This window comes from Mya arenaria, chromosome 1 (assembly GCF_026914265.1).
Source record: "Mya arenaria isolate MELC-2E11 chromosome 1, ASM2691426v1".
Taxonomy (NCBI): domain Eukaryota; kingdom Metazoa; phylum Mollusca; class Bivalvia; order Myida; family Myidae; genus Mya; species Mya arenaria.
This window is the reverse complement of record NC_069122.1, coordinates 62,852,361-62,880,348: the sequence shown is the minus strand read 5'-3', so window position 1 is coordinate 62,880,348 and position 27,988 is coordinate 62,852,361. Positions and strand designations below refer to the sequence as shown.

The 27,988-nt window shown below is 41.8% G+C and overlaps 1 protein-coding gene across 1 annotated transcript in view; it reads left to right on the top strand.

Moving 5' to 3' along the window:
- The first annotated feature begins 3,689 nt into the window (after nt 1-3,689).
- The window catches only part of LOC128239377 (glycerophosphocholine cholinephosphodiesterase ENPP6-like), a 28,263-nt gene continuing 3,964 nt past the window's right edge, over nt 3,690-27,988 (top strand). Inside the window, exons 1-5 of the mRNA XM_052956003.1 lie at nt 3,690-4,061; nt 9,696-9,847; nt 10,079-10,244; nt 10,450-10,742; nt 11,076-11,216. Of these exons, the coding sequence (XP_052811963.1) occupies nt 3,815-4,061; nt 9,696-9,847; nt 10,079-10,244; nt 10,450-10,742; nt 11,076-11,216 (999 nt within the window). The 5' untranslated portion in view covers nt 3,690-3,814. The remainder of the gene's footprint in view (nt 4,062-9,695; nt 9,848-10,078; nt 10,245-10,449; nt 10,743-11,075; nt 11,217-27,988) is intronic.

Genomic DNA, 27,988 nt, shown 5'->3' with positions numbered 1-27,988 from the left:
ATGGTACCAGGGGTGCAGCTGACTCTGATTCCCGGCTTCTTCTAATGAAAAAGGCAGATGAGGTAATGGTTGTACTATTTTCGAAATTCGGACAATAATTTAACAGTCAAGTATCCTATTGGTTTAAGCCCAAAATTACCTGCATGTTTGTACAATTAACCAACAAGGATTGACAGTATTGAAATATCAACATTGTAGATGAATTTAAACATGATAACAATTTCATTTCATATTTTTTAATTTACCAGTAGTCCAGAGCTAAAAGCTGCTCTCTCACAGATTGACAGTTCTTCTTGGTCATTCTTCAAAAGCCCAAAGGAGTAATTAAATTAAATTTACACATATAATTAATTATATGGCTTAAAGCAATAGCAAAAAAATAATTTCCAAACAATTGAAATCTGTTCTATTATGTGTGACCTTATATGACTAGTAGGAGGAATTTTTACCAAATTTTCAAACTTGTATATGAAAGACTGTGATCTGATATTATGTCAGCAGTCTAATATCACTGGTTTCCATACATTTGCACAATAATTGCCAATTGGCTCATTTAAAGATAAAAATAAAAAAGGTGTCAGAACAGTAAAACTGTGAGGATGCAGCTTTAAATTGGTGTTGACTTAATGTTTTGTGAATACTTTTCTGTTGTTGTACAGGCTTTTAAAATAATTGATCTGAAAATATAATTCCTATTATTGTTGTATTTTCTGTTTTCTATTTCAGGCACTGGAATCCGAATGTAATCAAAAATGCCATTGTATGAGGATTGACCTGCAATGCATGGAAATCATCTAACACAACTGCAACGCCTACCTTGGAAAAATGAGTGCAAGATGGAAACAAAGCGTTCAGTGGAACATCTTGTCATCTCAAATAATTGATGACTTACATACTGATGTGAAGTTGAAGATAAAAGTCATCTGTTGATCTGTGATTATTAAATAAATCCGAACATATATTTTAAAAGGTAATATGGTAAAGGATTTATCTACGCTTAAAGTGGTTTTCCTATATCATGGAGGGATGATAACTACAAAAACAGAAACAGGTGGCATCGGCAGACCAAATAAAGGAGAACTATTTTGTTCAGTTCAATTTTTAAGACTTCAGAAAATCCGTTAATAGGGCACATCCTTGCAAATGCCATATTGTAAACTAGGCTCTTTAAAATGTGAAAAGGTGAAAGTGGTCTAGAGGATAAGCCTCAAATTCAAGGCTGTGAGTTCAAGACCTCCAAGATACTTTCTCTTGACCTCCGGAAAAGGATGTCCATACTTGTTTCTACTTAGGCAACAGACTTAAGAGTGATTTTGTAAGCTTCCAGCTTGCATAGCAATCTGATAAGGCATAAAATAAGATACTAGCTGACTTGCAAACAGTTTTTCAATTTGTGTTGATTTATTTTTCAGTCTGTTGGAATGTTTATTAGAAAAGATGCGCATTGCTTACTGCAACCAATATTTATTTTCTTTATTAAGTTAAATTTAACGAACACATAACATGACTTGTGATTTTACAGATGCATGTTTATTTCGTTGATTGTATGAGTTTATTTTCTCAAATAATGTAATAAAAGTTATTCTGAATGACGGTCCTTTTCTGTTTGAAGAAAAATGTGTTGAGGTTTTGGCATAGCATAGTGTCATCATCATCATCATCATTGTTGTGTACAAATAAAACATTCAAAACAATGTAATAAAAACCAAACTGTCAAGCCAAGTACTCAAAGAGGCACAAGGATATTGCTAAAGAGACCGGTAATACATTTAGACAAATAAAATACAAAGAAAGATCTATAATTCTGACACATGGTCATGCTTTAAATAGTCCTCTCATTGTGTGTTTATGGTTAAAGTGGAGACATACAGTATTTTTATAATGAAGACTTAAATTTGTATGGCAACTTAAAGCCATATATGGGGATTAAACGCCAGAAATATTGTGAAGTCTCCCAAAAGACTCAATGCACTTAAAAGGGCTTGGCATAGAAATGAAAGTAAAAATGGGAGCAAAACTAATTTATCATTAATTTTTCATTGGATTGCATACAGATGGCTCTGTTATTACTTGACTAATATTAAAAATAAAATTAAGAGACATGTTGATCCAAACTGTAATTATTCTTGTTTGCATTTTATGGAGTTGGACATAAAAGAGTCATTTGGTGAAGAGTGATCTAAAGGCTAATTATTCAAAAAAGATTAAGTATTATTGAAAAAAGTCTGGTATACATTGCTGAAAAGCTTAGTAACCTGGCTAAATATTTGTTTAAGGCTTTTATTTACAAAAACATAAATCAGTTGAGTATCTTATCAGTTACTCTTTTGGTGTTGTTGTTTTTAATAAAAAATGACAATTTACTCAAAGATATTGAGACTAATAATTATAGATTAAGACAAATATAATGTGTAAGGAAACTTCTAATGAGTGGGTTTTATCCACAGCTTAGGAGGTAAAGTGAAGCATGATCTGCCTTGAACAAGTTCAATTTTAAGACAAGTTCTGTCAACTTAGTGCACCAGTCAATTGTAACCCACCCACCCCACCCCAGGTCCGGGGGAATACTGGGGTTAACCCGGGGAAATGGGCCGTGTTTTTACCTATCAGGTGGCCCTGCAGTGCTGGGTGAATGCGGTGGTTTTATCTTCGCTTAAAATATAGAGGGGAATGGACCTTACCTAGAGTCCCTGTGGTGTGGGGGCATTTGGCAGGGATTTTGCCATTGGATCATCCGCGCAGAGTGGGGATTTTAGCCGAGGTTGGCTGTACTGAAAGTCAAAGTCCCCACTATTCCCCAGACCTGGGGGACCGTGGTTACAATTGTCTGGTGCATATCCACATGAACGTTGTACTGGTACTCTAACAATTGAGCTTACTGCGTGGATTGTCACCGCCCCACCCCAACCCCACAGAACTGTTTACACAAAAAAAATCTGTAGCCCAAACCCAACAATGCTGAAGTAAAGGCATGCATAGATTTCAGCTGGTAAAGCTGACTGGGTGCCAAGCTCACACCCATCCTACCACAACCCACAAAACTCTGCACAAGGCAACCAATGATTTTACAGAATAGTAATGTTGTTTTAATGGCAAGGCATGGTGTGAAAAATAACACGGCAAAGTATGACTTAAAACTTACATTTCATAGGGTATTCCTATAACTGTTGAGAAAATGTTGACATTTAGTCCATGCATGCATTTAATCCGATGTAATGATTCATGCATGCCATGAACCTAACATTAGACTAGCCATGAACCGTATGATCATTTCAATGACTGTCAAGTACATTTTCTGTGTGCTCACGATTTTTCTGGAGGAAATAGAGTGCTTCAATTATAAGGAAACATCTAAATATTCATAAAACGAACATTCTTTGAGGTTACACTAAATATTTTCTCTTAAACAAGCATATTTTATTTAACACAATCCATTTCCTTGTTGTTACAATGGGCCTTCTTTACGCGGATTGAAAACGGTGTTAATCGCCGGCAGCCGCATCGCACTTTCGTATATCCTTACTACTATTTACGAGGTCTATCTCGAAACTTGCCGGAGATGGCCGAGTTGTTACGATTGATTTCTCACCGTCTTTACATAACGGGTTATGTATGAATTGGCTTTAAGCACTCGGAGTTCATTTCTAACTGAATAGTTGTGTCACTAGAGGATGGAAGTATGCTTTATGAATAATTTACATATAAATTATGTCGAAGATATAAAGCATGGAAGATGTTCACGCGCGGCACTAATGTTAGATATAATGAACCGCTTGAGTAACGCGATAGTAACCATCAACAGTAAATTCAATCGATGATAAGCTCAAAAACTATGTGCAATTTACGTGTTTTAACTCTTGTGTTTTTTTCGTTCGTGGTGCCATCAACCGGAAGTAAATTATTGTTTTTCCTGGTGGACGGGTTCCGCTGGGACTATTTCGATCTTCCTGGAGTGCAGACGGATGGCTTCAGGCGGTTGTTCGAGTCTGGTAGCCGTGCAGAGTGGCTGGTGCCGGACTTCCCAACAAACTCGTTCCCGAACTACAAAACCCTAGAAACAGGTCTGTGCTTCACGAGGCGCCTCCAACCCACGCGCTCGTGCGGGAGTTAATCATTAGTAAAAGGCCAGGCCGCTAAGCCGCTTACTTTACGCCGCTAGGTCGCTGGGTCAATAGGCCGCTTACTTCACGTAAATCTCCATGAGTCATTCACTAATAATCAATCGGCTAATATATTTCAATGTTAAAAAGGAAAATTTAGTTTCAGTCCTACAGTTTATGCCGCTCCCGAGCACGAAGCTGATGTTCTACATTATATTATATAAACACGCTATACAAGTTCAGTGATTGTTGTGATTATAAATTTACATTTACTGAAAACGTAGGACTGCAAATGATCATTTAATGTAAAAGAAGTTGGATAATTTTAAATATAATAATAAAATATTAGATAAAATGAGTCATATTACATTCAAAGAAAAAAATCTTACAAAGAAAACAAACATTTAAAGAGGCTGTCTCACGTATGATAAAATAGCGAAAAAAAGAAAATTGTCGAAAACTGATTTAAACTTGGCATTGATGTGTACAATGCATTGAAACTTACTAACTTAAGTACCACATAGTTTACAATTTATTTAAGTTTAGCAGTTATTTCGTATTTTTCCATTAAAACAGATTACTGGGTATGTCTACCAGGTAGAATTCATTCTTTATGCGTGATTGGCTAGTCGGTGTTATCACGTGATATTACCGAGGTAGGTGTATTAGCTTAATTATGTCACCCGATTAGATTAAACCTTTGTAGCTCAGTGAGTAAGACGCTGGACTTCAATTTTGGCGACGCGGGTTCGAACCCGATCTCCGACACATTTTTTTTTTACATTTTGGTACTTTTTTACAATTATGATATCAAAGCGTAACACATTCTATTAGATAATTGTCCTGAGATTCGTTACAGAAAAAAAAACTTTTTTTGGTGCCAATCTCTGACACAGTCCCTTTAAGATCCAACTGCGTCAGGAAAAAATATTTAAATCTCTGTTTCAAAAGGTACATTTTTAAAAAATGAATTTCATAGAAATTTAATAAATGAAGATACACAAATACAAAGAGGACAATACACATGGAATGTGGGCAGCGATATGTTTCTTTGAAATGCATTTTAGTAGAGACCACAAAGTCAATGTAATAATAGAAACCTATGAAAGTTTAGTATCTACATCAAGGTAATGTAGGGCTTAGATTAAAATTTTATGTTGTGTTATTTTATCAAAGTAATAAGAATATCCAAGTACGTCAATATATGACTTTATTTATTGCCAAACGGTTAATATATTATATTTCTTTTAATATTACAATTTATGCCCCCATAAAAACATACTAACCTCAATCAAAGCGATGACTTCCGACTTTACAAACTATTGTATTCATAATTATGAAATTGTTTGCAATCGGATGATATTACTATAATAATGAATTGGCTTATATATTCCAATGTAAAAAGGCAAACCTTAGTTTGGAAAAAATGTATTTTCTAGCGTTTCTTGTATGTAATAAGAATACATTTCTTGAAAATTCAGTTCAACCCCGATTGAATTAAACAATAAAAAAGGGGTGTCACGTTTCTCCTCAGAATATTCACTCACTATAAAGTAAGGCACAATTTTTCAAAGAACCCATGTTGCATCAGACTCCATTTTTTATGTTGTTGTTGTTTTAATAAAGCACGTAATAAATTGATAACATTCCGAAGCCAAATATCTGCAACATTATCAATTCATATCGATAACTGTATGACAGGCACCGCGACTTATACACGGATAGATTGGCTGTCTCGGTTTATTATAAGGTAGTCTCGGTATACTATATACTTGTCTCGTTGTACTATATATTTGTCTCGGTACACAATTGGCTTGACTCTGTATACTATATACTAGTCTCCGTATACTATACACTTGTCTCGGTATGTGTTATACGTTATGGTAAGCTACATAATAGTCTCTATGTGATGTATACTTTTCTTGGACAACTTTAAAGAAGTCTTGGTTAACTATGTATAAGTCTCGGTGTACAAATCAATGGTCTCGGTATATTATTTACTGGTCACGGTATTCGATATACTTTTCTTCGAATACTGTACATAATAAAGTATCGATATACTTAGTAATAGTTTCGGTTATCTAACTAATATCCTCGGTTAACTAGTCTCGGTATACTATATACTGGTGAAGGTATACAATATTTTACTCTCGGTATACTATATCCTTGTTTCGGTATACAAGTATTCCAGTATCGGTATACTATATCCTTGTTTCGGTATACAAGTATTCCAGTCTCGGTATGATGAATAGTATACCGAGACTACTATATAATATACCGATTCTAAAATATTGTAAACCTTTACCAGTATATAGTAAACAGAGGCTAGTCTCGTGAATATATATGATCACGATTCTACATCGTACATATTTTTACAGGCTTTATAATTACCTACGCTTAGTAAAGCTTTAATAGCTATTGAAATACATAACATTGTTCATATAAAATAGTCATTCTTTAAACACATGTTACAATGAACTCTCACAAATCCAGTACTCTAACATTTAATGTTCTTACTAATTGCATGTTTGTGGTCACGATGCGTTATTTTGCCTTACTTCGGAGTATTTGTCCTAATTATTCATCTTTTAACCACAACCGAACGGTATAATTATTCCACGCTGCATGGCCACAATCACTCGTGATTTGCATGGCATGATGATAAAATCTTCGTTTTGTGATCTACGATATTTGAAATAATAAACTTTGATTTATCGAAGTGTTTCCTTTATTATTTCAATATTCCTAAACTTGCATTACTCAATCGTCGGCAACCACGGGTACTTTCTTCCGTTACACTTCATACCTACCGTGGGACAATTGACTCACAATATAGCGTTTTAATCAATATGCATGAGACAAAGAGACAACTCTACCAATGAATTCGAATGTTACAGTCAAATATTGTTCAATAGCATTACTGTGTCAGTGGCCGTGTGCACTCGACTACCAACAACAATTATTGAACTGAGAAGGCGGACCCGATTCGACGTCAGCATTCGCAAGAATATTTTGTAACCGTAAATCGTCTTGTACTTTGCGGAACCAATAAAACTGCCTTATTATTTATTCATGATTACGAGATTTTCTTAGCCACATTTATGGTACACAACGAAGAATAACGCAGTGTGTATAGGGGGTATCCGACGATGACATTACCCGTAATGAGCTCATCTTTAATCCCGTTATTCTACACATATACTCGATATACTATAAGAACCCTTGGTATACTATACATGTACAGAAATCTCGGGATACTATATAGAAGGCGCTCCGTATACTCTATCATAGTCTCTGGATACTATATAGAAGGCTCCGTGTACTCTTCCATAGTCTCTGGATACTATATAGAAGGCCCCGTGTACTCCACGATAGTCTCGGGATACTATATAGAAGGCCCCGTGTACTCCACCATAGTCTCTGGATACTATATAGATGGCTCCGTATACTCCACCATGGTCTCTGGATACTATATAGAAGGCTCCGTATACTCCACCATAGTCTCTGGATACTGTATAGATGGCTCCGTATACTCCACCATAGTCTCTGGATACTATATAGAAGGCTCCGTATACTCCACCATAGTCTCGGGATACTATATAAAAGGCTCCGTATACTCCACCATAGTCTCGGGATACTATATAGATGGCTCCGTATACTCCACCATAGTCTCGGGATACTATATAAAAGGCTCCGTATACTCCACCATAGTCTCTGGATACTATATAGAAGGCTCCGTATACTCTACCATAGTCTCGGGATACTATATAGATGGCTCCGTATACTCCACCATAGTCTCGGGATACTATATAGAAGGCTCCGTGCACTCCACCATAGTCTCTGCATACTATATAGATGGCTCCGTATACTCCACCATAGTCTCGGGATACTATATAGAAGGCTCCGTATACTCCACCATAGTCTCTGGATACTATATAGAAGGCTTCGTGTACTCCACCATAGTCTCTGGATACTATATAGAAGGCCCCGTGTACTCCACCATAGTCTCTGGATACTATATAGGAGGCTCCGTATACTCCACCATAGTCTCGGGATACTATATAGAAGGCTCTGTATACTCCACCATAGTCTCGGGATACTATATAGAAGGCTCCGTATACTCCACCATAGTCTCGGGATACTATATAGAAGGCTCCGTATACTCCACCATAGTCTCGGGATACTATATAGAAGGACCCGTATACTCTACCATAGTCTCTGGATACTATATAGAAGGCTCCGTATACTCTACCATATAAGTCTCTGGATACTATATAGAAAGCTCCGTGTACTCCACCATAGTCTCTGGATACTATATAGATGGCTCCGTATACTCTACCATATAAGTCTCGGGATACCTGATAGAAGGCTCCGTATACTCTACCATATAAGTATCGGGATACTAACTATAGTCTCGGGATACTATATAGAAGGCTCCGTATACTCTACCATATAAGTATCGGGATACTATATAGAAGGCTCCGTATACTTAACTATAGTCTCGGGATACTTCATATTAGTCTCGGTATGACAGTATCAGTATACTATGTGATAATATCGGTATATTTGCATCGGTTTAATATATAGAAGTCTCGGTATAATATATGCTAGTTTCGGTATACGATTTAAAAGTCTTGGGATATTTTATAATAGTCGGTATACTATATTCTAGTTTTCACGTTGAATGTTTCAATATAAAAAATATAAGTTATAAGCAATTTCTATAAATCAAAGGCAAATATCAAATCTTTAAAGATTATAACAGTGCCAGTGTATGTAGGTCATAACATTTGACTGTAGTTACCCGATAGCGCATACAAGGTCACGCATTAACGTTGTATTCTTAAAGGTATGATTGCGTGACGACAAATATATTCAACATACCGTCTGCATTAAAATTAGAAACTAGGACAAAATACATGAAACTTTCGCTCGTTTTTTCTAACTAAAGTTCGAAGCGTAAAGTAGGGTATTTACGTGATACTTAAATGAAAAATATATCGATCGTATATTCTTCTTAAATGGGCATGTTTTGTACTGGAGTATTTGTTTATATTCATAAAAAAGTAATCGTTATACAGCAATGGTAGTAGTAATAGTAGAAATAGTAGAAATAGTAGTTGTATAATTAGTTGTAATAGCAGTATCAGCAGCAGCAGCAGCAGCAGCAGCAGCAGCAGCAGCAGCAGCAGCAGCAGCAGCAGCAGAAGAAGAAGAAGAAGAAGAAGAAGAAGAAGAAGAAGAAGAAGAAGAAGAAGAAGAAGAAGAAGAAGAAGAAGAAAAGGTGCAAAAGCAGTAGCAGAAGCGATAGAAGCAGCAGCAGCAGAAGCAGTAGCAGCCGCAGTAGCAGTAGCAGAAGAAGCAGCAGCAGCTGCAAAAGCAGTAGCAGAAGCGGCAGCAGCAACAACAGCACCAGCAGTAAGAGTAGCAGCAGTAGCAGTAGTAGAACTAGTATTAGTAGCAGCGACAGTAGCAGCATTGTCAGAAGTAGTAGTAGTAGAGGTGGTGGTAATGGTAGTGACAGTAGCAGCAGCCAATGTAGTAGTAGTGTCTATTCAACAAAGCAAATCCTTACTGTATGTTCGTTGTGCGCAGGTCTGCACGTGGAGCAACACGGTTTTGTGGGTAACTACATGTGGGACGAGGCTCAGGACCGCCACTTCGAGCTGCCCCTCGTGCGTGCCTCCAGTCTGCACCTTGACTGGTGGGAGGCCGCGCAGCCCTTCTACATCACCGCCCAGTTACAGGTAGGACGCAGCTTCTATGTCTGTCGGTCAAGACTGTGGTTGTTTACTATGATTCGTCCGCTGAATTACCCTAAACCCACCCAGGGCGGCTACAGGATTTCACGTTAGGTGGCAAACTAATATATCTAATTATACAGATAAATAATTCCCACATATATAAGTAAATATATAAATGTAAGAGCTACATGTAAACATATACTTAATTATAATGTTAACATTACACGTCCATAGGGAATCCGAGCTGGACTGTTTAATGTGCGTGCATGTAACTTGAGCATCAACGGGGTGGCGCCGTCCTACTGTGATGAGTTTCTATTGGACCGGAAGTCGCCAGAGCTCCGCATTCTGCTTGACACGGCGATGGAAAGCTTGCTCAACGATACACTCGACGTTGCGTGTTGGTAGATGATACTGATTCCTCATACTAGGGTGTTACATTGCTAATTGAATAACGGTTTCAATTGCACGAATTATAATACGTATAATTTAAATCATAAAACATCCTATATCATGTTATGTGTTGTTATTGTCATTAGACTTTGTTCTTGATATTGCAATTGTCGTTTCTATTTATGGACATATCTCATTCCTCTATATTGTAGACGTGTACCACATGCCGGTAGACACAGCGGGCCACTATCACGGCCCGAACTCCCGTGAGCTAAAGGCGGAAGTTGACCATGTGAACGCCTTCGTCACAGAAATCTTGGATAAGCTTGAGGCCCATCCCAAGCCGGATGTTGACCTCATCATCGTGTCCGACCATGGCATGGCATCGGTTGATCAAACGCACAAGATCAATATCTCGGAAGCGCTCGATATGACGGACGTACGGACGATCATAGAGGCCGGAACACAAGTGTACATATGGCCGCATCAAGGAAAGGAAGACGAGGTAATCTTTCATTACATGGCTAATGGTCTTTTAGTTCCCAAAACCATGTGCGGTTAAGGATAAAGTTTTTAGGCTGTAGTCCGCTAGGCCTGCAGACTTTAATAACTGTCAATCGGAATCTACCATAAGCAGATAGCATGCACGGGCGTATCAACCTCAGGGGTTCGGACTGTGAAGATTTACTACATAATTCACATTACCAACAGCTACGGCATGCGTTGTGCGTGAGTAGTTTGCTATATGTAGCGCTGTAATGAGTACTCAAGCGAATTTTCGAATATTCGATCAAACGTTTGGTATTCGAATGTAATCATCGTATCGTTGTGCAACCAGGTGTATCGGCGCCTGCATGGGTTCCACGAACACCTGCACGTGTACCGTAAGCGGGAAATTCTGGATCGCTGGCACTTCAGGAAGCATGCCCTGGTGCCACCTATCTTCCTCACAGCCACAAAAGGATGGTTCATCATCCACGTACGTCTGTCTTAACCATTCTTCCCCGGTTAAACGACGTAGCTATTTCACATATCCTTCAATCAACCTTATAAATATAATACATATAGGCTTTTGCCGATGTTTATGTTAACAAGTCTGAGGCTATGGACTTTATGTATATATTTCCAAGAGGAAGTTGTTTACGTATGTGCGTCCGAATGTAAGGTGTCGGTGTATGTACGTCCTAGTGTAAGGTGTCTGTGTATGTACGTCAATTAGTAAGGTGTCTGTGTATGTACGTCCATAAGTAAGGTGTCTGTGTAGGTACGTCCATAAGTAAGGTATCTGTGTATGTACGTCCATAAGTAAGGTGTCTGTGTATGTACGTCCATAAGTAAAGTGTCTGTGTATGTACGTCCATATGTAATGTGTCTCTGTATGTACGTCCATATGTAAGGTGTCTGTGTATGTACCTCTTAGTGTATGGTGTCTGTGTATGTACGACCATATGTAAGGTGTCTGTGTATGTACCTCTTAGTTTATGGTGTCTGTGTATGGACGTCCGTGTGTAAGGTGTCTGTGTATGTACGTCCGTGTGTAAGGTGTCTCTGTATGTACGTCCGAGTGTAAGGTGTCTGTGTATGTACCTCCGAGTGTAAGGTGTCTGTGTATGTACGTCCATATGTAAGGTGTCTGTGTATGTATCTCTTAGCTTATGGTGTCTGTGTATGTACGTCCATATGTAAGGTGTCTCTGTATATACGTCCGAGTGTAAGGTATCTGTGTATGTACGTCCATATGTAAGGTGTCTGTGTATGTACGTCCATATGCAAGGTATCTCTGTATATACGTCCGAGTGTAAGGTGTCTGTGTATGTACGTCCATATGTAAGGTGTCTGTGTATGTATCTCTTAGCTTATGGTGTCTGTGTATGTACGTCCATATGTAAGGTGTCTCTGTATATACGTCCGAGTGTAAGGTATCTGTGTATGTACCTCCGAGTGTATGGTGTCTGTGTATGTACGTCCATAAGTTAGGTGTCTCTGTATAGACGTCCGAGTGTAAGGTATCTGTGAATGTACGTCCATATGTAAGGTGTCTGTGTATGTACGTCCATATGTTAGGTGTCTGTGTATGTACGTCCATATGTAAGGTGTTTGTTTATGAACGTCCATATGTTAGGTGTCTCTGTATATACGTCCGAGTGTAAGGTATCTGTGAATGTACGTCCATATGTAAGGTGTCTGTGCATGTACGTCCGAGTGTTAGGTGTCTGTGTATGTACGTCCATATGTTAGGTGTCTGTGTATGTACGTCCATATGTAAGGTGTCTGTGTATGTACGTCCATATGTTAGGTGTCTGTGCATGTATGTCCGAGTGTTAGGTGTCTGTGTATGTACGTCCATATGCTAGGTGTCTGTCTATGTACGTATATATGCTAGGTGTCTGTGTATGTACGTCCATATGTTAGGTGTCTGTGTATGTACGTCCATATGTTAGGTGACTGTGTATGTACGTCCATATGTAAGGTGTCTGTGTATGTACGTCCATATGTTAGGTGTCTGTGTATGTACGTCCATATGTTAGGTGTCTGTGTATGTACGTCCATATGTAAGGTGTCTGCGTATGTACGTCCATATGTAAGGGGTCTGTGTATGTACGTCCATATGTAAGGTGTCTGTGTATGTACGTCCATATGTTAGGTGTATGTGTATGTACGTCCATATGTTAGGTGTCTGTGTATGTACGTCCATATGTTAGGTGTCTGTGTATGTACGTCCATATGTAAGGTGTCTGTGTATGTAGGTCCATATGTTAGGTGTCTGTGTATGTACGTCCATATGTAAGGTGTCTGTGTATGTACGTCCATATGTTAGGTGTCTGTGTATGTACGTCCATATGTTAGGTGTCTGCGTATGTACGTCCATATGTAAGGGGTCTGTGTATGTACGTCCATATGTAAGGTGTCTGTGTATGTACGTCCATATGTTAGGTGTATGTGTATGTACGTCCATATGTTAGGTGTCTGTGTATGTACGTCCATATGTTAGGTGTCTGTGTATGTACGTCCATATGTAAGGTGTCTGTGTATGTAGGTCCATATGTTAGGTGTCTGTGTATGTACGTCCATATGTAAGGTGTCTGTGTATGTACGTCCATATGTTAGGTGTCTCTGTATATACGTCCGAGAGTAAGGTATCTGTGTATGTACGTCCATATGTAAGGTGTCTGTGTTTGTACGTCCATATGTTAGGTGTCTGTGTATGTACGTCCATATGTTAGGTGTCTCTGTATATACGTCCGAGTGTAAGGTATCTGTGTATGTACGTCCATATGTTAGGTGTCTGTGTATGTACGTCCTAGTGTTAGGTGTCTGTGTATGTACGTCCATATGTTAGGTGTCTCTGTATATACGTCCGAGAGTAAGGTATCTGTGTATGTACGTCCGAGTATATGGTGTCTGTGTAAGTACGTCCATATGTTAGGTGTCTGTGTATGTACGTCCAAATGTAAGGTGTCTCTGTATATACGTCCGAGTGTAAGGTATCTGTGTATGTACGTCCATATGTTAGGTGTCTGTGTATGTACGTCCTAGTGTTAGGTGTCTGTGTATATACGTCCTTGTGTTAGGTGTCTGTGTATGTACGTCCTTGTGTTAGGTGTCTGTGTATGTACGTCCATATGTTAGGTGTCTGTGTATGAACGTCCATATGTTAGGTGTCTGTGTATGTACGTCCTTGTGTTAGGTGTCTGTGTATGAACGTCTATATGTTAGGTGTCTGTGTATGTACGTCCGAGTGTAAGGTGTCTGTGTATGTACGTCCATATGTTAGGTGTCTGTGTCTGCACGTCCATATGTAAGGTGTCTCTGTATATACGTCCGAGTGTAATGTATCTGTGTATGTACGTCCATATGTTAGGTGTCTGTGTATGTACGTCCTAGTGTTACGTGTCTGTGTATATACGTCCTTGTGTTAGGTGTCTGTGTATATACGTCCATATGTTAGGTGTCTGTGTATGAACGTCCATATGTTAGGTGTCTGTGTACGTACGTCCTTGTGTTAGGTGTCTGTGTATGTACGTCCATATGTTAGGTGTCTGTGTATGTACGTCCGAGTGTAAGGTGTCTGTGTATGTACGTCCGAGAATAAGGTGTATGGGTATATACGTCCGAGTGTAAGGTGTCTGTGTATATATGTCCATAAGTAAGGTGTCGGTGTATGTACGTCCTAGTTTAAGGTGTCTGTGTATGTACGTCCATAAGTAAGGTGTCTGTATATGTACGTCCATATGTAAGGTGTCTCTGTATGTACGTCCATATGTAAGGTGTCTGTGTATGTACCTCTTAGTGTATGGTGTCTGTGTATGCACGTCCATATGTTAGGTGTCTCTGTATGTACCTCCTAGTTTATGGTGTCTGTGTATGTACGTCCGTGTGTAAGGTGTCTGTGTATTTACGTCTGAGTGTAAGGTGTCTGTGTATGTACGTCCATATGTTTGGTGTCTGTATATGTACGTCCTTGTGTTAGGTGTCTGTGTATGTACGTCCATATGTTAGGTGTCTGTGTATGTACGTCCGAGTGTTAGGTGTCTGTGTATGTACGTCCGAGAATAAGGTGTATGGGTATATACGTCCGAGTGTAAGGTGTATGTACGTCCATCAGTAAGGTGTCTGTGTATGTACGTCCTGGTTTAAGGTGTCTGTGTATGTACGTCCATAAGTAAGGTGTCTGTCTATGTACGTCCATATGTTAGGTGTCTCTATATGTACGTCCGAATGTAAGGTGTCTGTGTATGTACCTCTTAGTGTATGGTGTCTGCGCATGTACCTCCGAGTGTAAGGTGTCTGTGTATGTACGTCCGTGATTAAGGTGTCTGTGTATGTACCTCCGAGTGTAAGGTGTCTGTGTTTGTACGTCCGAGTGTAAGGTGTCTGTGTAAGAGAGTCCGTGTGTAAGGTGTCTGTGTATGTACGTCCTAGTGAAAGGTGTCTGTGTATGTACGTCCGAGTGTAAGGTGACACTGTATGTACGTCCGAGTGTAAGGTGTCTGTGCTTGTACCACCGAGTGTAAGATGTCTGTGTATGTACGTCCGTGTGTAAGGTGTCTGTGTTTGTACATCCGAATGTAAGGTGTCTGTGTATGTACGTCCGAGTGTAAGGTGTCTGTGTATGTACGTCCATATGTAAGGTGTCTGTGTATGTACCTCCTAGTTTATGGTGTCTGTGTATGTACGTCCGTGTGTAAGGTGTCTGTGTATTTACGTCCGAGTGTAAGGTGTCTGTGTATGTACGTCCGAGTGTAAGGTGTCTGTGTATGTACGCCCTTGTGTTAGGTGTCTGTGTATGTACGTCCATATGTTAGGTGTCTGTGTCTGTACGTCCGTGTGTAAGGTATCTGTTTATGTACGTCCGAGTGTTAGGTGTCTGTGTATGTACGTCTGAGAGTAAGGTGTCTGGGTATATACGTCCGAGTGTAAGGTGTTTGTGTATATACGTCCGAGTGTAAGGTGTCTGTGTATGAACGTCCTAGTTTAAGGTGTCTGTGTATGTATGTCCATGTGTAAGGTGTCTGTGTATGAACGTCCTAGTTTAAGGTGTCTGTGTATGACATGCATATGTAAGGTGTCTGTGTATATACATACGAGTGTTAGGTGTCTGTGTATGAACGTCCGAGTGTTAGGTGTCTGTGTATGTACGTCTGAGAGTAAGGTGTCTGGGTATATACGTCCGAGTGTAAGGTGTTTGTGTATATACGTCCGAGTGTAAGGTGTCTGTGTATGAACGTCCTAGTTTAAGGTGTCTGTGTATGTATGTCCATGTGTAAGGTGTCTGTGTATGAACGTCCTAGTTTAAGGTGTCTGTGTATGAACATGCATATGTAAGGTGTCTGTGTATATACATACGAGTGTTAGGTGTCTGTGTATGAACGTCCGAGTGTAAGGTGTCTGTGTATGTACGTCCTAGTTTAAGGAGTCTGTGTATGTACGTCCATTTATAAGGTGTCTGTGTATGTACGTCCGAGTGTAAGGTGTCTGTGTTTGTACATCCGAATGTAAGGTGTCTGTGTATGTACGTCCGAGTGTAAGTTGTCTGTGTATGCACGTCCATATGTAAGGTGTCTGTGTATGTACCTCCTAGTTTATGGTGTCTGTGTTTGTACGTCCGTGTGTAAGGTGTCTGTGTATTTACGTCCGAGTGTAAGGTGTCTGTGTATTTACGTCCGAGTGTAAGGTGTCTGTGTATGTACGCCCTTGTGTTAGATGTCTGTGTATATACGTTCATATGTTAGGTGTCTGTGTCTGTACGTCCGTGTGTAAGGTGTCTGTGTATGTACGTCCGAGTGTTAGGTGTCTGTGTATGTACGTCTGAGAGTAAGGTGTCTGGGTATATACGTCCGAGTAAAAGGTGTTTGTGTATATACGTCCGAGTGTAAGGTGTCTGTGTATGAACGTCCTAGATTAAGGTGTCTGTGTATGAACATGCATATGTAAGGTGTCTGTGTATATACATACGAGTGTTAGATGTCTGTGTATAAACGTCCGAGTGTAAGGTGTCTGTGTATGTACGTCCTAGTTTAATAAGTCTGTGTATGTAAGTCCATATATAAGGTGTCTGTGTATGTACGACCATGAGTAAGGTGTCTGTGTATGAACGTCTTAGTTAAAGTGTCTCTGTATGAACATCCATATGTAAGGTGTCTGTGTATGTACGTCCGAGTGTTAGGTGTCTGTGTATGTTTGTCCGAGTGTAAGGTATCTGTGTATGAACATCCATATGTAAGGTGTCTGTGTATGTACGTGCGAGTGTTAGGTGTCTGTGTATGAACGTCCGAGTGTAAGGTGTCTGTGTATGAAAGTCTTAGTTAAAGTGTCTCTGTATGAACATCCATATGTAAGGTGTCTGTGTATGTACGTCCGAGTGTTAGGTGTCTGTGTATGTTTGTCCGAGTGTAAGGTGTCTGTGTATGAACATCCATATGTAAGGTGTCTGTGTATGTACGTGCGAGTGTTAGGTGTCTGTGTATGAACGTCCGAGTGTAAGGTGTCTGTGTATGTACCTCCGAGTGTAAGGTGTCTGTGTATGTACGTCTTAGTTTAAGGAGTCTGTGTATGTACGTCCATATATAAGGTGTCTGTGTATGTACGACCATGTGTAAGGTGTCTGTGTATGAAGGTCTTAGTTAAAGTGTCTCTGTATGAACATCCATATGTAAGGTGTCTGTGTATGTACGTCCGAGTGTTAGGTGTCTGTGTATGAACGTCCGAGTGTAAGGTGTCTGTGTATGAACATCCATATGTAAGGTGTCTGTGTATGAACGTCCGAGTGTAAGGTGTCTGTGTATGTACCTCCGAGTGTAAGTTGTCTGTGTATGTACGTCCGTTAGTAAAGTGTCTGTGTATGTACGTCCGTGTGTAAGGTGTCTACGTGTGTACGTCCGTGTGTAAGGTGTCTATGTGTGTACTACCTAGTGTTAGGTGTCTGTGTATGTACGTCCGTGTGTAAGGTGTTTGTGTATGTACGTCTGTGTGTAAAGTGTCTGTGTATGTACGTCCGAATGTAAGGTGTCTGTGTATGTACCTTCGAGTGTAAGGTGTCTGCGTATGTACCTCCGAGTGTAAGGTGTCTGTGTATGTACGTCCGTGTTTAAGGTGTCTGTGTATGTACCTCCGAGTGTTAGGTGTCTGTGTTTGTACGTCCGAGTGTAAGGTGTCTGTGTAAGAAAGTCCGTGTGTAAGGTGACTGTGTATGTACGTCCGAGTGTAAGGTATCTGTGTATGTACGTCCGAGTGTAAGGTGTCTGTGTATGTACGTCCGAGTGTAAGGTGTCTGTGTTTGTACCACCGAGTGTAAGATGTCTGTGTATGTAAGTCCGAGTGTAAGGTGTCTGTGTATGTACGTCCGAATGTAAGGTGTCTGTGTATGTACGTCGGAGTGTAAGGTGTCTGTGTATGTACGTCCGAGTTTAAGGTGTCTATGTATGTACCACCGAGTGTAAGGTGTCTGTGTATGTACGTCCGAATGTAAGGTGTCTATGTATGTACGTCCGAGTGTAAGGTGTCTGTGTATGTTCCTCCGAGTGTAAGATGTCTGTGTATGTACGTCCGAGTGTAAGGTGTCTGTGTATGTACGTCCGAATGTAAGGTGTCTGTGTATGTACGTCGGAGTGTAAGGTGTCTGTGTATGTACGTCCGAGTTTAAGGTGTCTATGTATGTACCACCGAGTGTAAGGTGTCTGTGTATGTACGTCCGAATGTAAGGTGTCTATGTATGTACGTCCGAGTGTAAGGAGTCTGTGTATGTTCCTCCGAGTGTAAGGTGTCTGTGTATGTACGTCCTAGTGTAAGTTGTCTGTGTATGTACGTCCGTGTGTAAAGTGTCTGTGTATTTACGTCCGAGTGTAAGGTGTCTGTGTATGTACGTCCGAGTGTAAGGTGTCTGTGTAAGAAAGTCCGTGTGTAAGGTGTCTGTGTATGTTTGTCCGAGTGTAAGGTGGCTGTGTATGTACGTCCGTGTGTAATGTGTCTGTGTTTGCACGTCCGAGTGTGATGTGTCTGTGTATGTACGACCATATGTAAGGTGTCTGTGTATGAAGGTCTTAGTTAAAGTGTCTCTGTATGAACATCCATATGTAAGGTGTCTGTGTATGTACGTCCGAGTGTTAGGTGTCTGTGTATGTACGTCCGTGTGTAAAGTGTCTGTGTATGAACATCCATATGTAAGGTGTCTGTGTATGTACGTCCGAGTGTAAGGTGTCTGTGTATGAACGTCCGAGTGTAAGGTGTCTGTGTATGAAAGTCTCAGTTAAAGTGTCCCTGTATGAACATCCATATGTAAGGTGTCTGTGTATGTACGTCCGAGTGTTAGGTGTCTGTGTATGTTTGTCCGAGTGTAAGGTGTCTGTGTATGAACATCCATATGTAAGGTGTCTGTGTATGTACGTGCGAGTGTTAGGTGTCTGTGTATGAACGTCCGAGTGTAAGGTGTCTGTGTATGAACATCCATATGTAAGGTGTCTGTGTATGTACGTCCGAGTGTTAGGTGTCTGTGTATGTACGTCCGTGTGTAAAGTGTCTGTGTATGAACATCCATATGTAAGGTGTCTGTGTATGTACGTCCGAGTGTAAGGTGTCTGTGTATGAACGTCCGAGTGTAAGGTGTCTGTGTATGAAAGTCTCAGTTAAAGTGTCCCTGTATGAACATCCATATGTAAGGTGTCTGTGTATGAACGTCCGAGTGTAAGGTGTCTGTGTATGTACCTCCGAGTGTAAGTTGTCTGTGTATGTACCTTCGAGTGTAAGGTGTCTGCGTATGTACCTCCGAGTGTAAGGTGTCTGTGTATGTACGTCCGAGTGTAAGGTGTCTGTGTATGAACATCCATATGTAAGGTGTCTGTGTATGTACGTGCGAGTGTTAGGTGTCTGTGTATGAACGTCCGAGTGTAAGGTGTCTGTGTATGAAAGTCTTAGTTAAAGTGTCTGTGTATGAACATCCATATGTAAGGTGTCTGTGTATGAACGTCCGAGTGTAAGGTGTCTGTGAATGTACGTCGGAGTGTAAGGTGTCTGTGTATGTACGTCCGAGTTTAAGGTGTCTATGTATGTACCACCGAATGTAAGGTGTCTGTGTATGTACGTCCGAATGTAAGGTGTCTATGTATGTACGTCCGAGTGTAAGGTGTCTGTGTATGTTCCTCCGAGTGTAAGGTGTCTGTGTATGTACGTCCTAGTGTAAGTTGTCTGTGTATGTACGTCCGTGTGTAAAGTGTCTGTGTATTTACGTCCGAGTGTAAGGTGTCTGTGTATGTACGTCCGAGTGTAAGGTGTCTGTGTAAGAAAGTCCGTGTGTAAGGTGTCTGTGTATGTACGTCCGTGTGTAAGGTGTCTGTGTTTGCACGTCCGAGTGTAATGTGTCTGGGTATGTACGTCCGAATGTAAGGTGTCTGTGTAAGAAAGTCCGTGTGTAAGGTGCCTGTGTATGTACGTCCGAGTGTAAGTATCTTTGTATGTACGTCCGAGTGTAAGGTGTCTGTGTATGTACGTCCGAGTGTAAGGTGTCTGTGTTTGCACCTCCGAGTGTAATATGTCTGGGTATGTACGTCCGAATGTAAGGTGTCTGTGTAAGAAAGTCCGTGTGTAAGGTGTCTGTGTATGAGCGTCCGAGTGTAAGGTGCCTGTGTATGTACGTCCGAGTGTAAGTATCTTTGTATGTACGTCCGAGTGTAAGGTGTCTATGTTGGTACGTCCGAGTGAAATGTGTCTGGGTATGTACGTCCGAGTGTAAGGTGTCTGTGTATGTACGTCCGAGTGTAACGTGTCTGTGTAAGAAAGTCCGTGTGTAAGGTGTGTGTGTATGTAAGTCCGAGTGTAAGGTTTCTGTGTATGTTCGTCCGAGTGTAAGGTGCCTGTGTATGTACGTCCGTGTTTAAGGTGGTTGTGTATGTTCGTCCGAGTGTAAGGTGCATGTGTATGTACGTCCGAGTGTAAGGTTTCTGTGTATGAACATCCGATTGTAAGGTGGTTGTGTATGTATGTTCGAGTGTAATGTGTCTGTGTATGTTCGTCCGAGTGTAAGGTTTCTGTGTATGAACTTCCGAGTGTAAGGTGTCTGTGTAAGTACGTCCGAGTGTAAGGTGTCTGTGTAAGTACGTCCGAGTGTAAGGTGTCTGTGTATGACCTTCCGAGTGTAAGGTGTCTTTGTAAGTACGTCCGAGTGTAAGGTGGTTGTGGAAGTACGTCCGAGTGTAAGGTGGTTGTGGAAGTACGTCCGAGTGTAAGGTTTCTGTGTATGGACGTCCGAGTGTAAGGTGGTTGTGTATGTATGTTCGAGTGTAATGTGTCTGTGTATGTTCGTCCAAGTGTAAGGTTTCTGTGTATGAACTTCCGAGTGTAAGGTGGTTGTGTAAGTACGCCCTAGTATAAAGTGGTTGTGTAAGTACGCCCTAGTATAAGGAGTTTGTGTAAGTACACCCTAGTGTAAGGAGTTTGTGTAAGTACGTCCGAGTGTAAGGTGACTGTGTATGTACGTCTGAGTGTAAGGTGTCTGTGTATGTACCTCCGAGTGTAAAGTGTCTGTGTATGTACCTCCGAGTGTAAGGTGGTTGTGTATGTACGTCCGAGTGTATGGTGTCTGTGTATGTACCTCCGAGTGTAAGGTGGTTGTGTATGTACGTCCGAACGTAAGGTGGTTGTGTATGTATCTCCGAGTGTAATGTGTCTGTGTATGTACCTCCGAGTGTAAGGTGGTTGTGTATGTACGTCCGAGTGTAAGGTGGTTGTGTATGTACCTCCGAGTGTAAGTTGTCTGTGTATGTACCTCCGAGTGTAAGGTGGTTGTGTATGTACCTCCGAGTGTAAGGTGTCTGTGTATATACGTCCGAGTGTAAGGTGTCTGTGTATGTACCTCCGAGTGTAAGGTGTCTGTGTATGTACGTCCGAGTGTAAGGTGTCTGTGTATGTACCTCCGAGTGTAAGGTGTCTGTGTATGTACCTCCGAGTGTAAGGTGTCTGTGTATGTACCTCCGAGTGTAAGTTGTCTGTGTATGTTACCCGAGTGTAAGGTGTCTGTGTATGTACGTCCGAATGTAAGGTGTCTGTGTATGTACCTCCGAGTGTAAGGTCTCTGTGTATGTATATCCGAGTGTAAGGTGTCTGTGTATGTACCTCCGAGTGTAAGGTGGGTGTGTAAGTACCTCCGGGTGTAATGTGTCTGTGTATGTACGTCCGAGGGAAAAGTGTCTGTGTTTGTACGTCCGAGTGCAAGGTGTCTGTGTATGTAACTCCGAGTGTAAGGTGGTTGTGTATGTACCTCCGAGTGTAAGGTGGTTGTGTATGTACCTCCGTATGTAAGGTGTCTGTGTATTTACGTCCGTGTGTAAGGTGTCTGTGTATGTACGTCCGAGTGTAAGGTGTCTGTGTATGTACGTCCGAATGTAAGGTGTCTGTATATGTACCTTCGAGTGTAAGGTGTCTGCGTATGTACCTCCGAGTGTAAGGTGTCTGTGTATGTACGTCCGTGTTTAAGGTGTCTGTGTATGTACCTCCGAGTGTAAGGTGTCTGTGTTTGTACGTCCGAGTGTAAGGTGTCTGTGTAAGTAAGTCCGTGTGTAAGGTGACTGTGTATGTACGTCCGAGTGTAAGGTGTCTGTGTATGTACGTCCGAGTGTAAGGTGTCTGTGTATGTACGTCCGAGTGTAAGGTGTCTGTGTTTGTACCACCGAGTGTAAGATGTCTGTGTATGTACGTCCGAGTGTAAGGTGTCTGTGTATGTACGTCCGAATGTAAGGTGTCTGTGTATGTACGTCGGAGTGTAAGGTGTCTGTGTATGTACGTCCGAGTTTAAGGTGTCTATGTATGTACCACCGAGTGTAAGGTGTCTGTGTATGTACGTCCGAATGTAAGGTGTCTATGTATGTACGTCCGAGTGTAAGGTGTCTGTGTATGTTCCTCCGAGTGTAAGGTGTCTGTGTATGTACGTCCTAGTGTAAGTTGTCTGTGTATGTACGTCCGTGTGTAAAGTGTCTGTGTATTTACGTCCGAGTGTAAGGTGTCTGTGTATGTACGTCCGAGTGTAAGGTGTCTGTGTAAGAAAGTCCGTGTGTAAGGTGTCTGTGTATGTTTGTCCGAGTGTAAGGTGCCTGTGTATGTACGTCCGTGTGTAAGGTGTCTGTGTTTGCACGTCCGAGTGTAATGTGTCTGTGTATGTACGACCATGTGTAAGGTGTCTGTGTATGAACGTCTTAGTTAAAGTGTCTCTGTATGAACATCCATATGTAAGGTGTCTGTGTATGTACGTCCGAGTGTTAGGTGTCTGTGTATGTTTGTCCGAGTGTAAGGTGTCTGTGTATGAACATCCATATGTAAGGTGTCTGTGTATGTACGTGCGAGTGTTAGGTGTCTGTGTATGAACGTCCGAGTGTAAGGTGTCTGTGTATGAAAGTCTTAGTTAAAGTGTCTTTGTATGAACATCCATATGTAAGGTGTCTGTGTATGTACGTCCGAGTGTTAGGTGTCTGTGTATGTTTGTCCGAGTGTAAGGTGTCTGTGTATGAACATCCATATGTAAGGTGTCTGTGTATGTACGTGCGAGTGTTAGGTGTCTGTGTATAAACGTCCGAGTGTAAGGTGTCTGTGTATGTACCTCCGAGTGTAAGGTGTCTGTGTTTGTACCACCGAGTGTAAGATGTCTGTGTTTGTACGTCCGAGTGTAAGGTTTCTGTGTATGTACGTCCGAATGTAAGGTGTCTGTGTATGTGCGTCGGAGTGTAAGGTGTCTGTGTATGTACGTCCGAGTTTAAGGTGTCTATGTATGTACCACCGAGTGTAAGGTGTCTGTGTATGTACGTCCGAATGTAAGGTGTCTATGTATGTACGTCCGAGTGTAAGGTGTCTGTGTATGTTCCTCCGAGTGTAAGGTGTCTGTGTATGTACGTCCTAGTGTAAGTTGTCTGTGTATGTACGTCCGTGTGTAAAGTGACTGTGTATTTACGTCCGAGTGTAAGGTGTCTGTGTATGTACGTCCGAGTGTAAGGTGTCTGTGTAAGAAAGTCCGTGTGTAAGGTGTCTGTGTATGTTTGTCCGAGTGTAAGGTGCCTGTGTATGTACGTCCGTGTGTAAGGTGTCTGTGTTTGCACGTCCGAGTGTAATGTGTCTGTGTATGTACGACCATGTGTAAGGTGTCTGTGTATGAACGTCTTAGTTAAAGTGTCTCTGTATGAACATCCATATGTAAGGTGTCTGTGTATGTACGTCCGAGTGTTAGGTGTCTGTGTATGTTTGTCCGAGTGTAAGGTGTCTGTGTATGAACATCCATATGTAAGGTGTCTGTGTATGTACGTGCGAGTGTTAGGTGTCTGTGTATGAACGTCCGAGTGTAAGGTGTCTGTGTATGAAAGTCTTAGTTAAAGTGTCTCTGTATGAACATCCATATGTAAGGTGTCTGTGTATGTACGTCCGAGTGTTAGGTGTCTGTGTATGTTTGTCCGAGTGTAAGGTGTCTGTGTATGAACATCCATATGTAAGGTGTCTGTGTATGTACGTGCGAGTGTTAGGTGTCTGTGTATAAACGTCCGAGTGTAAGGTGTCTGTGTATGTACCTCCGAGTGTAAGGTGTCTATGTATGTACGTCCTAGTTTAAGGAGTCTGTGTATGTACGTCCATATATAAGGTGTCTGTGTATGTACGACCATGTGTAAGGTGTCTCTGTATGAACATCCATATGTAAGGTGTCTGTGTATGTACGTCCGAGTGTTAGGTGTCTGTGTATGAACGTCCGAGTGTAAGGTGTCTGTGTATGAACATCCATATGTAAGGTGTCTGTGTATGAACGTCCGAGTGTAAGGTGTCTGTGTATGTACCTCCGAGTGTAAGTTGTTTGTGTATGTACGTCCGTGAGTAAAGTGTCTGTGTATGTACGTCCGTGTGTAAGGTGTCTACGTGTGTACGTCCGTGTGTAAGGTGTCTGTGTATGAACTACCTAGTGTTAGGTGTCTGTGTATGTACGTCCGAGTGTAATGTGTTTGTGTATGTACGTCTGTGTGTAAAGTGTCTGTGTATGTACGTCCGAATGTAAGGTGTCTGTGTATGTACCTTCGAGTGTAAGGTGTCTGCGTATGTACCTCCGAGTGTAATGTGTCTGTGTATGTACGTCCGTGTTTAAGGTGTCTGTGTATGTACCTCCGAGTGTAAGGTGTCTGTGTTTGTACGTCCGAGTGTAAGGTGTCTGTGTAAGAAAGTCAGTGTAAGGTGACTGTGTATGTACGTCCGAGTGTAAGGTGTCTGTGTATGTACGTCCGAGTGTAAGGTGTCTCTGTATGTACGTCCGAGTGTAAGGTGTCTGTGTATGACCTTCCGAGTGTAAGGTGTCTTTGTAAGTACGTCCGAGTGTAAGGTGGTTGTGGAAGTACGTCCGAGTGTAAGGTGGTTGTGGAAGTACGTCCGAGTGTAAGGTTTCTGTGTATGGACGTCCGAGTGTAAGGTGGTTGTGTATGTATGTTCGAGTGTAATGTGTCTGTGTATGTTCGTCCAAGTGTAAGGTTTCTGTGTATGAACTTCCGAGTGTAAGGTGGTTGTGTAAGTACGCCCTAGTATAAAGTGGTTGTGTAAGTACACCCTAGTATAAGGAGTTTGTGTAAGTACACCCTAGTGTAAGGAGTTTGTGTAAGTACGTCCGAGTGTAAGGTGACTGTGTATGTACGTCTGAGTGTAAAGTGTCTGTGTATGTACCTCCGAGTGTAAAGTGTCTGTGTATGTACCTCCGAGTGTAAGGTGGTTGTGTATGTACGTCCGAGTGTATGGTGTCTGTGTATGTACCTCCGAGTGTAAGGTGGTTGTGTATGTACGTCCGAACGTAAGGTGGTTGTGTATGTATCTCCGAGTGTAATGTGTCTGTGTATGTACCTCCGAGTGTAAGGTGGTTGTGTATGTACGTCCGAGTGTAAGGTGGTTGTGTATGTACCTCCGAGTGTAAGTTGTCTGTGTATGTACCTCCGAGTGTAAGGTGGTTGTGTATGTACATCCGAGTGTAAGGTGTCTGTGTATGTACCTCCGAGTGTAAGGTGTCTGTGTATGTACCTCCGAGTGTAAGGTGTCTGTGTATATACGTCCGAGTGTAAGGTGTCTGTGTATGTACCTCCGAGTGTAAGGTGTCTGTGTATGTACGTCCGAGTGTAAGGTGTCTGTGTATGTACCTCCGAGTGTAAGGTGTCTGTGTATGTACCTCCGAGTGTAAGGTGTCTGTGTATGTACCTCCGAGTGTAAGTTGTCTGTGTATGTTACCCGAGTGTAAGGTGTCTGTGTATGTACGTCCGAATGTAAGGTGTCTGTGTATGTACCTCCGAGTGTAAGGTCTCTGTGTATGTTTATCCGAGTGTAAGGTGTCTGTGTATGTACCTCCGAGTGTAAGGTGGTTGTGTATGTACCTCCGAGTGTAAGGTGGTTGTGTATGTACCTCCGAGTGTAAGGTGGTTGTGTATGTACCTCCGAGTGTAAGGTGGTTGTGTATGTACCTCCGTATGTAAGGTGTCTGTGTATTTACGTCCGTGTGTAAGGTGTCTGTGTATGTACGTCCGAGTGTAAGGTGTCTGTGTATGTACCTCCGAGTGTAAGGTGTCTGTGTATATACCTCCGAGTGTAAGGTGGTTGTGTAAGTACCTCCGAGTGTAAGGTGTCTGTTTATGTACGTCCGAGTGTAAGGTTTCTGTGTTTGTACGTCCGAGTGTAAGGTGTCTGTGTTTGTACGTCCGAGTGTAAGGTGTCTGTGTATGTACCTCCGAGTGTAAGGTGGTTGTGTATGTACGTCCGAGTGTAAGGTTTCTGTGTATGTACGTCCGAGTGTAAGGTGTCTGTGTTTGTACGTCCGAGTGTAAGGTGTCTGTGTTTGTACGTCCGAGTGTAAGGTGGTTGTGTATGTACGTCCGAGTGTAAGGTGGTTGTGCATGTACGTCCGAATGTAAGGTGTCTGTGTATGTACGTCCGAGTGTAAGGTGGTTGTGTATGTACGTGCGAGTGTAAGGTGTCTGTGTATGTACGTCCGAGTGTAAGGTGTCTGTGTATGTACGTCCGAGTGTAAGGTGTCTGTGTATGTACGTCCGAGTGTAAGGTGTCTGTGTATGTACGTCCGAGTGTAAGGTGTCTGTGTATGTACGTTCGAGTGTAAGATGGTTGTGCATGTACGTCCGAGTGTAAGGTGGTTGTGTATGTACCTCCGAGTGTAAGGTGGTTGTGTATGTACGTCCGAGTGTAAGGTGTCTGTGTATGTACGTCCGAGTGTAAGGTGGTTGTTTATGTACATCCGAGTGTAAGGTGGTTGTGTATGTACGTCCGAGTGTAAGGTGTCTGTGTATGTACGTCCGAGTGTAAGGTGTCTGTGTATGTACCTCCGAGTGTAAGGTGTCTGTGTATGTACCTCCGAGTGTAAGGTGGTTGTGTATGTACGTCCGAGTGTAAGGTGTCTGTGTATGTACGTCCGAGTGTAAGGTGTCTGTGTTTGTACCACCGAGTGTAAGATGTCTGTGTATGTACGTCCGAGTGTAAGGTGTCTGTGTATGTACGTCCGAATGTAAGGTGTCTGTGTATGTACGTCGGAGTGTAAGGTGTCTGTGTATGTACGTCCGAGTTTAAGGTGTCTATGTATGTACCACCGAGTGTAAGGTGTCTGTGTATGTACGTCCGAATGTAAGGTGTCTATGTATGTACGTCCGAGTGTAAGGTGTCTGTGTATGTTCCTCCGAGTGTAAGGTGTCTGTGTATGTACGTCCTAGTGTAAGTTTTCTGTGTATGTACGTCCGTGTGTAAAGTGTCTGTGTATTTACGTCCGAGTGTAAGGTGTCTGTGTATGTACGTCCGAGTGTAAGGTGTCTGTGTAAGAAAGTCCGTGTGTAAGGTGTCTGTGTATGTTTGTCCGAGTGTAAGGTGCCTGTGTATGTACGTCCGTGTGTAAGGTGTCTGTGTTTGCACGTCCGAGTGTAATGTGTCTGGGTATGTACGTCCGAATGTAAGGTGTCTGTGTAAGAAAGTCCGAGTGTAAGGTGTCTGTGTATGAACGTCCGAGTGTAAGGTGCCTGTGTATGTACGTCCGAGTGTAAGTATCTTTGTATGTACGTCCGAGTGTAAGGTGTCTGTGTATGTACGTCCGAGTGTAAGGTGTCTGTGTTTGCACGTCCGAGTGTAATGTGTCTGGGTATGTACGTCCGAATGTAAGGTGTCTGTGTAAGAAAGTCCGTGTGTAAGGTGTCTGTGTATGAACGTCCGAGTGTAAGGTGCCTGTGTATGTACGTCCGAGTGTATGTATCTTTGTATGTACGTCCGAGT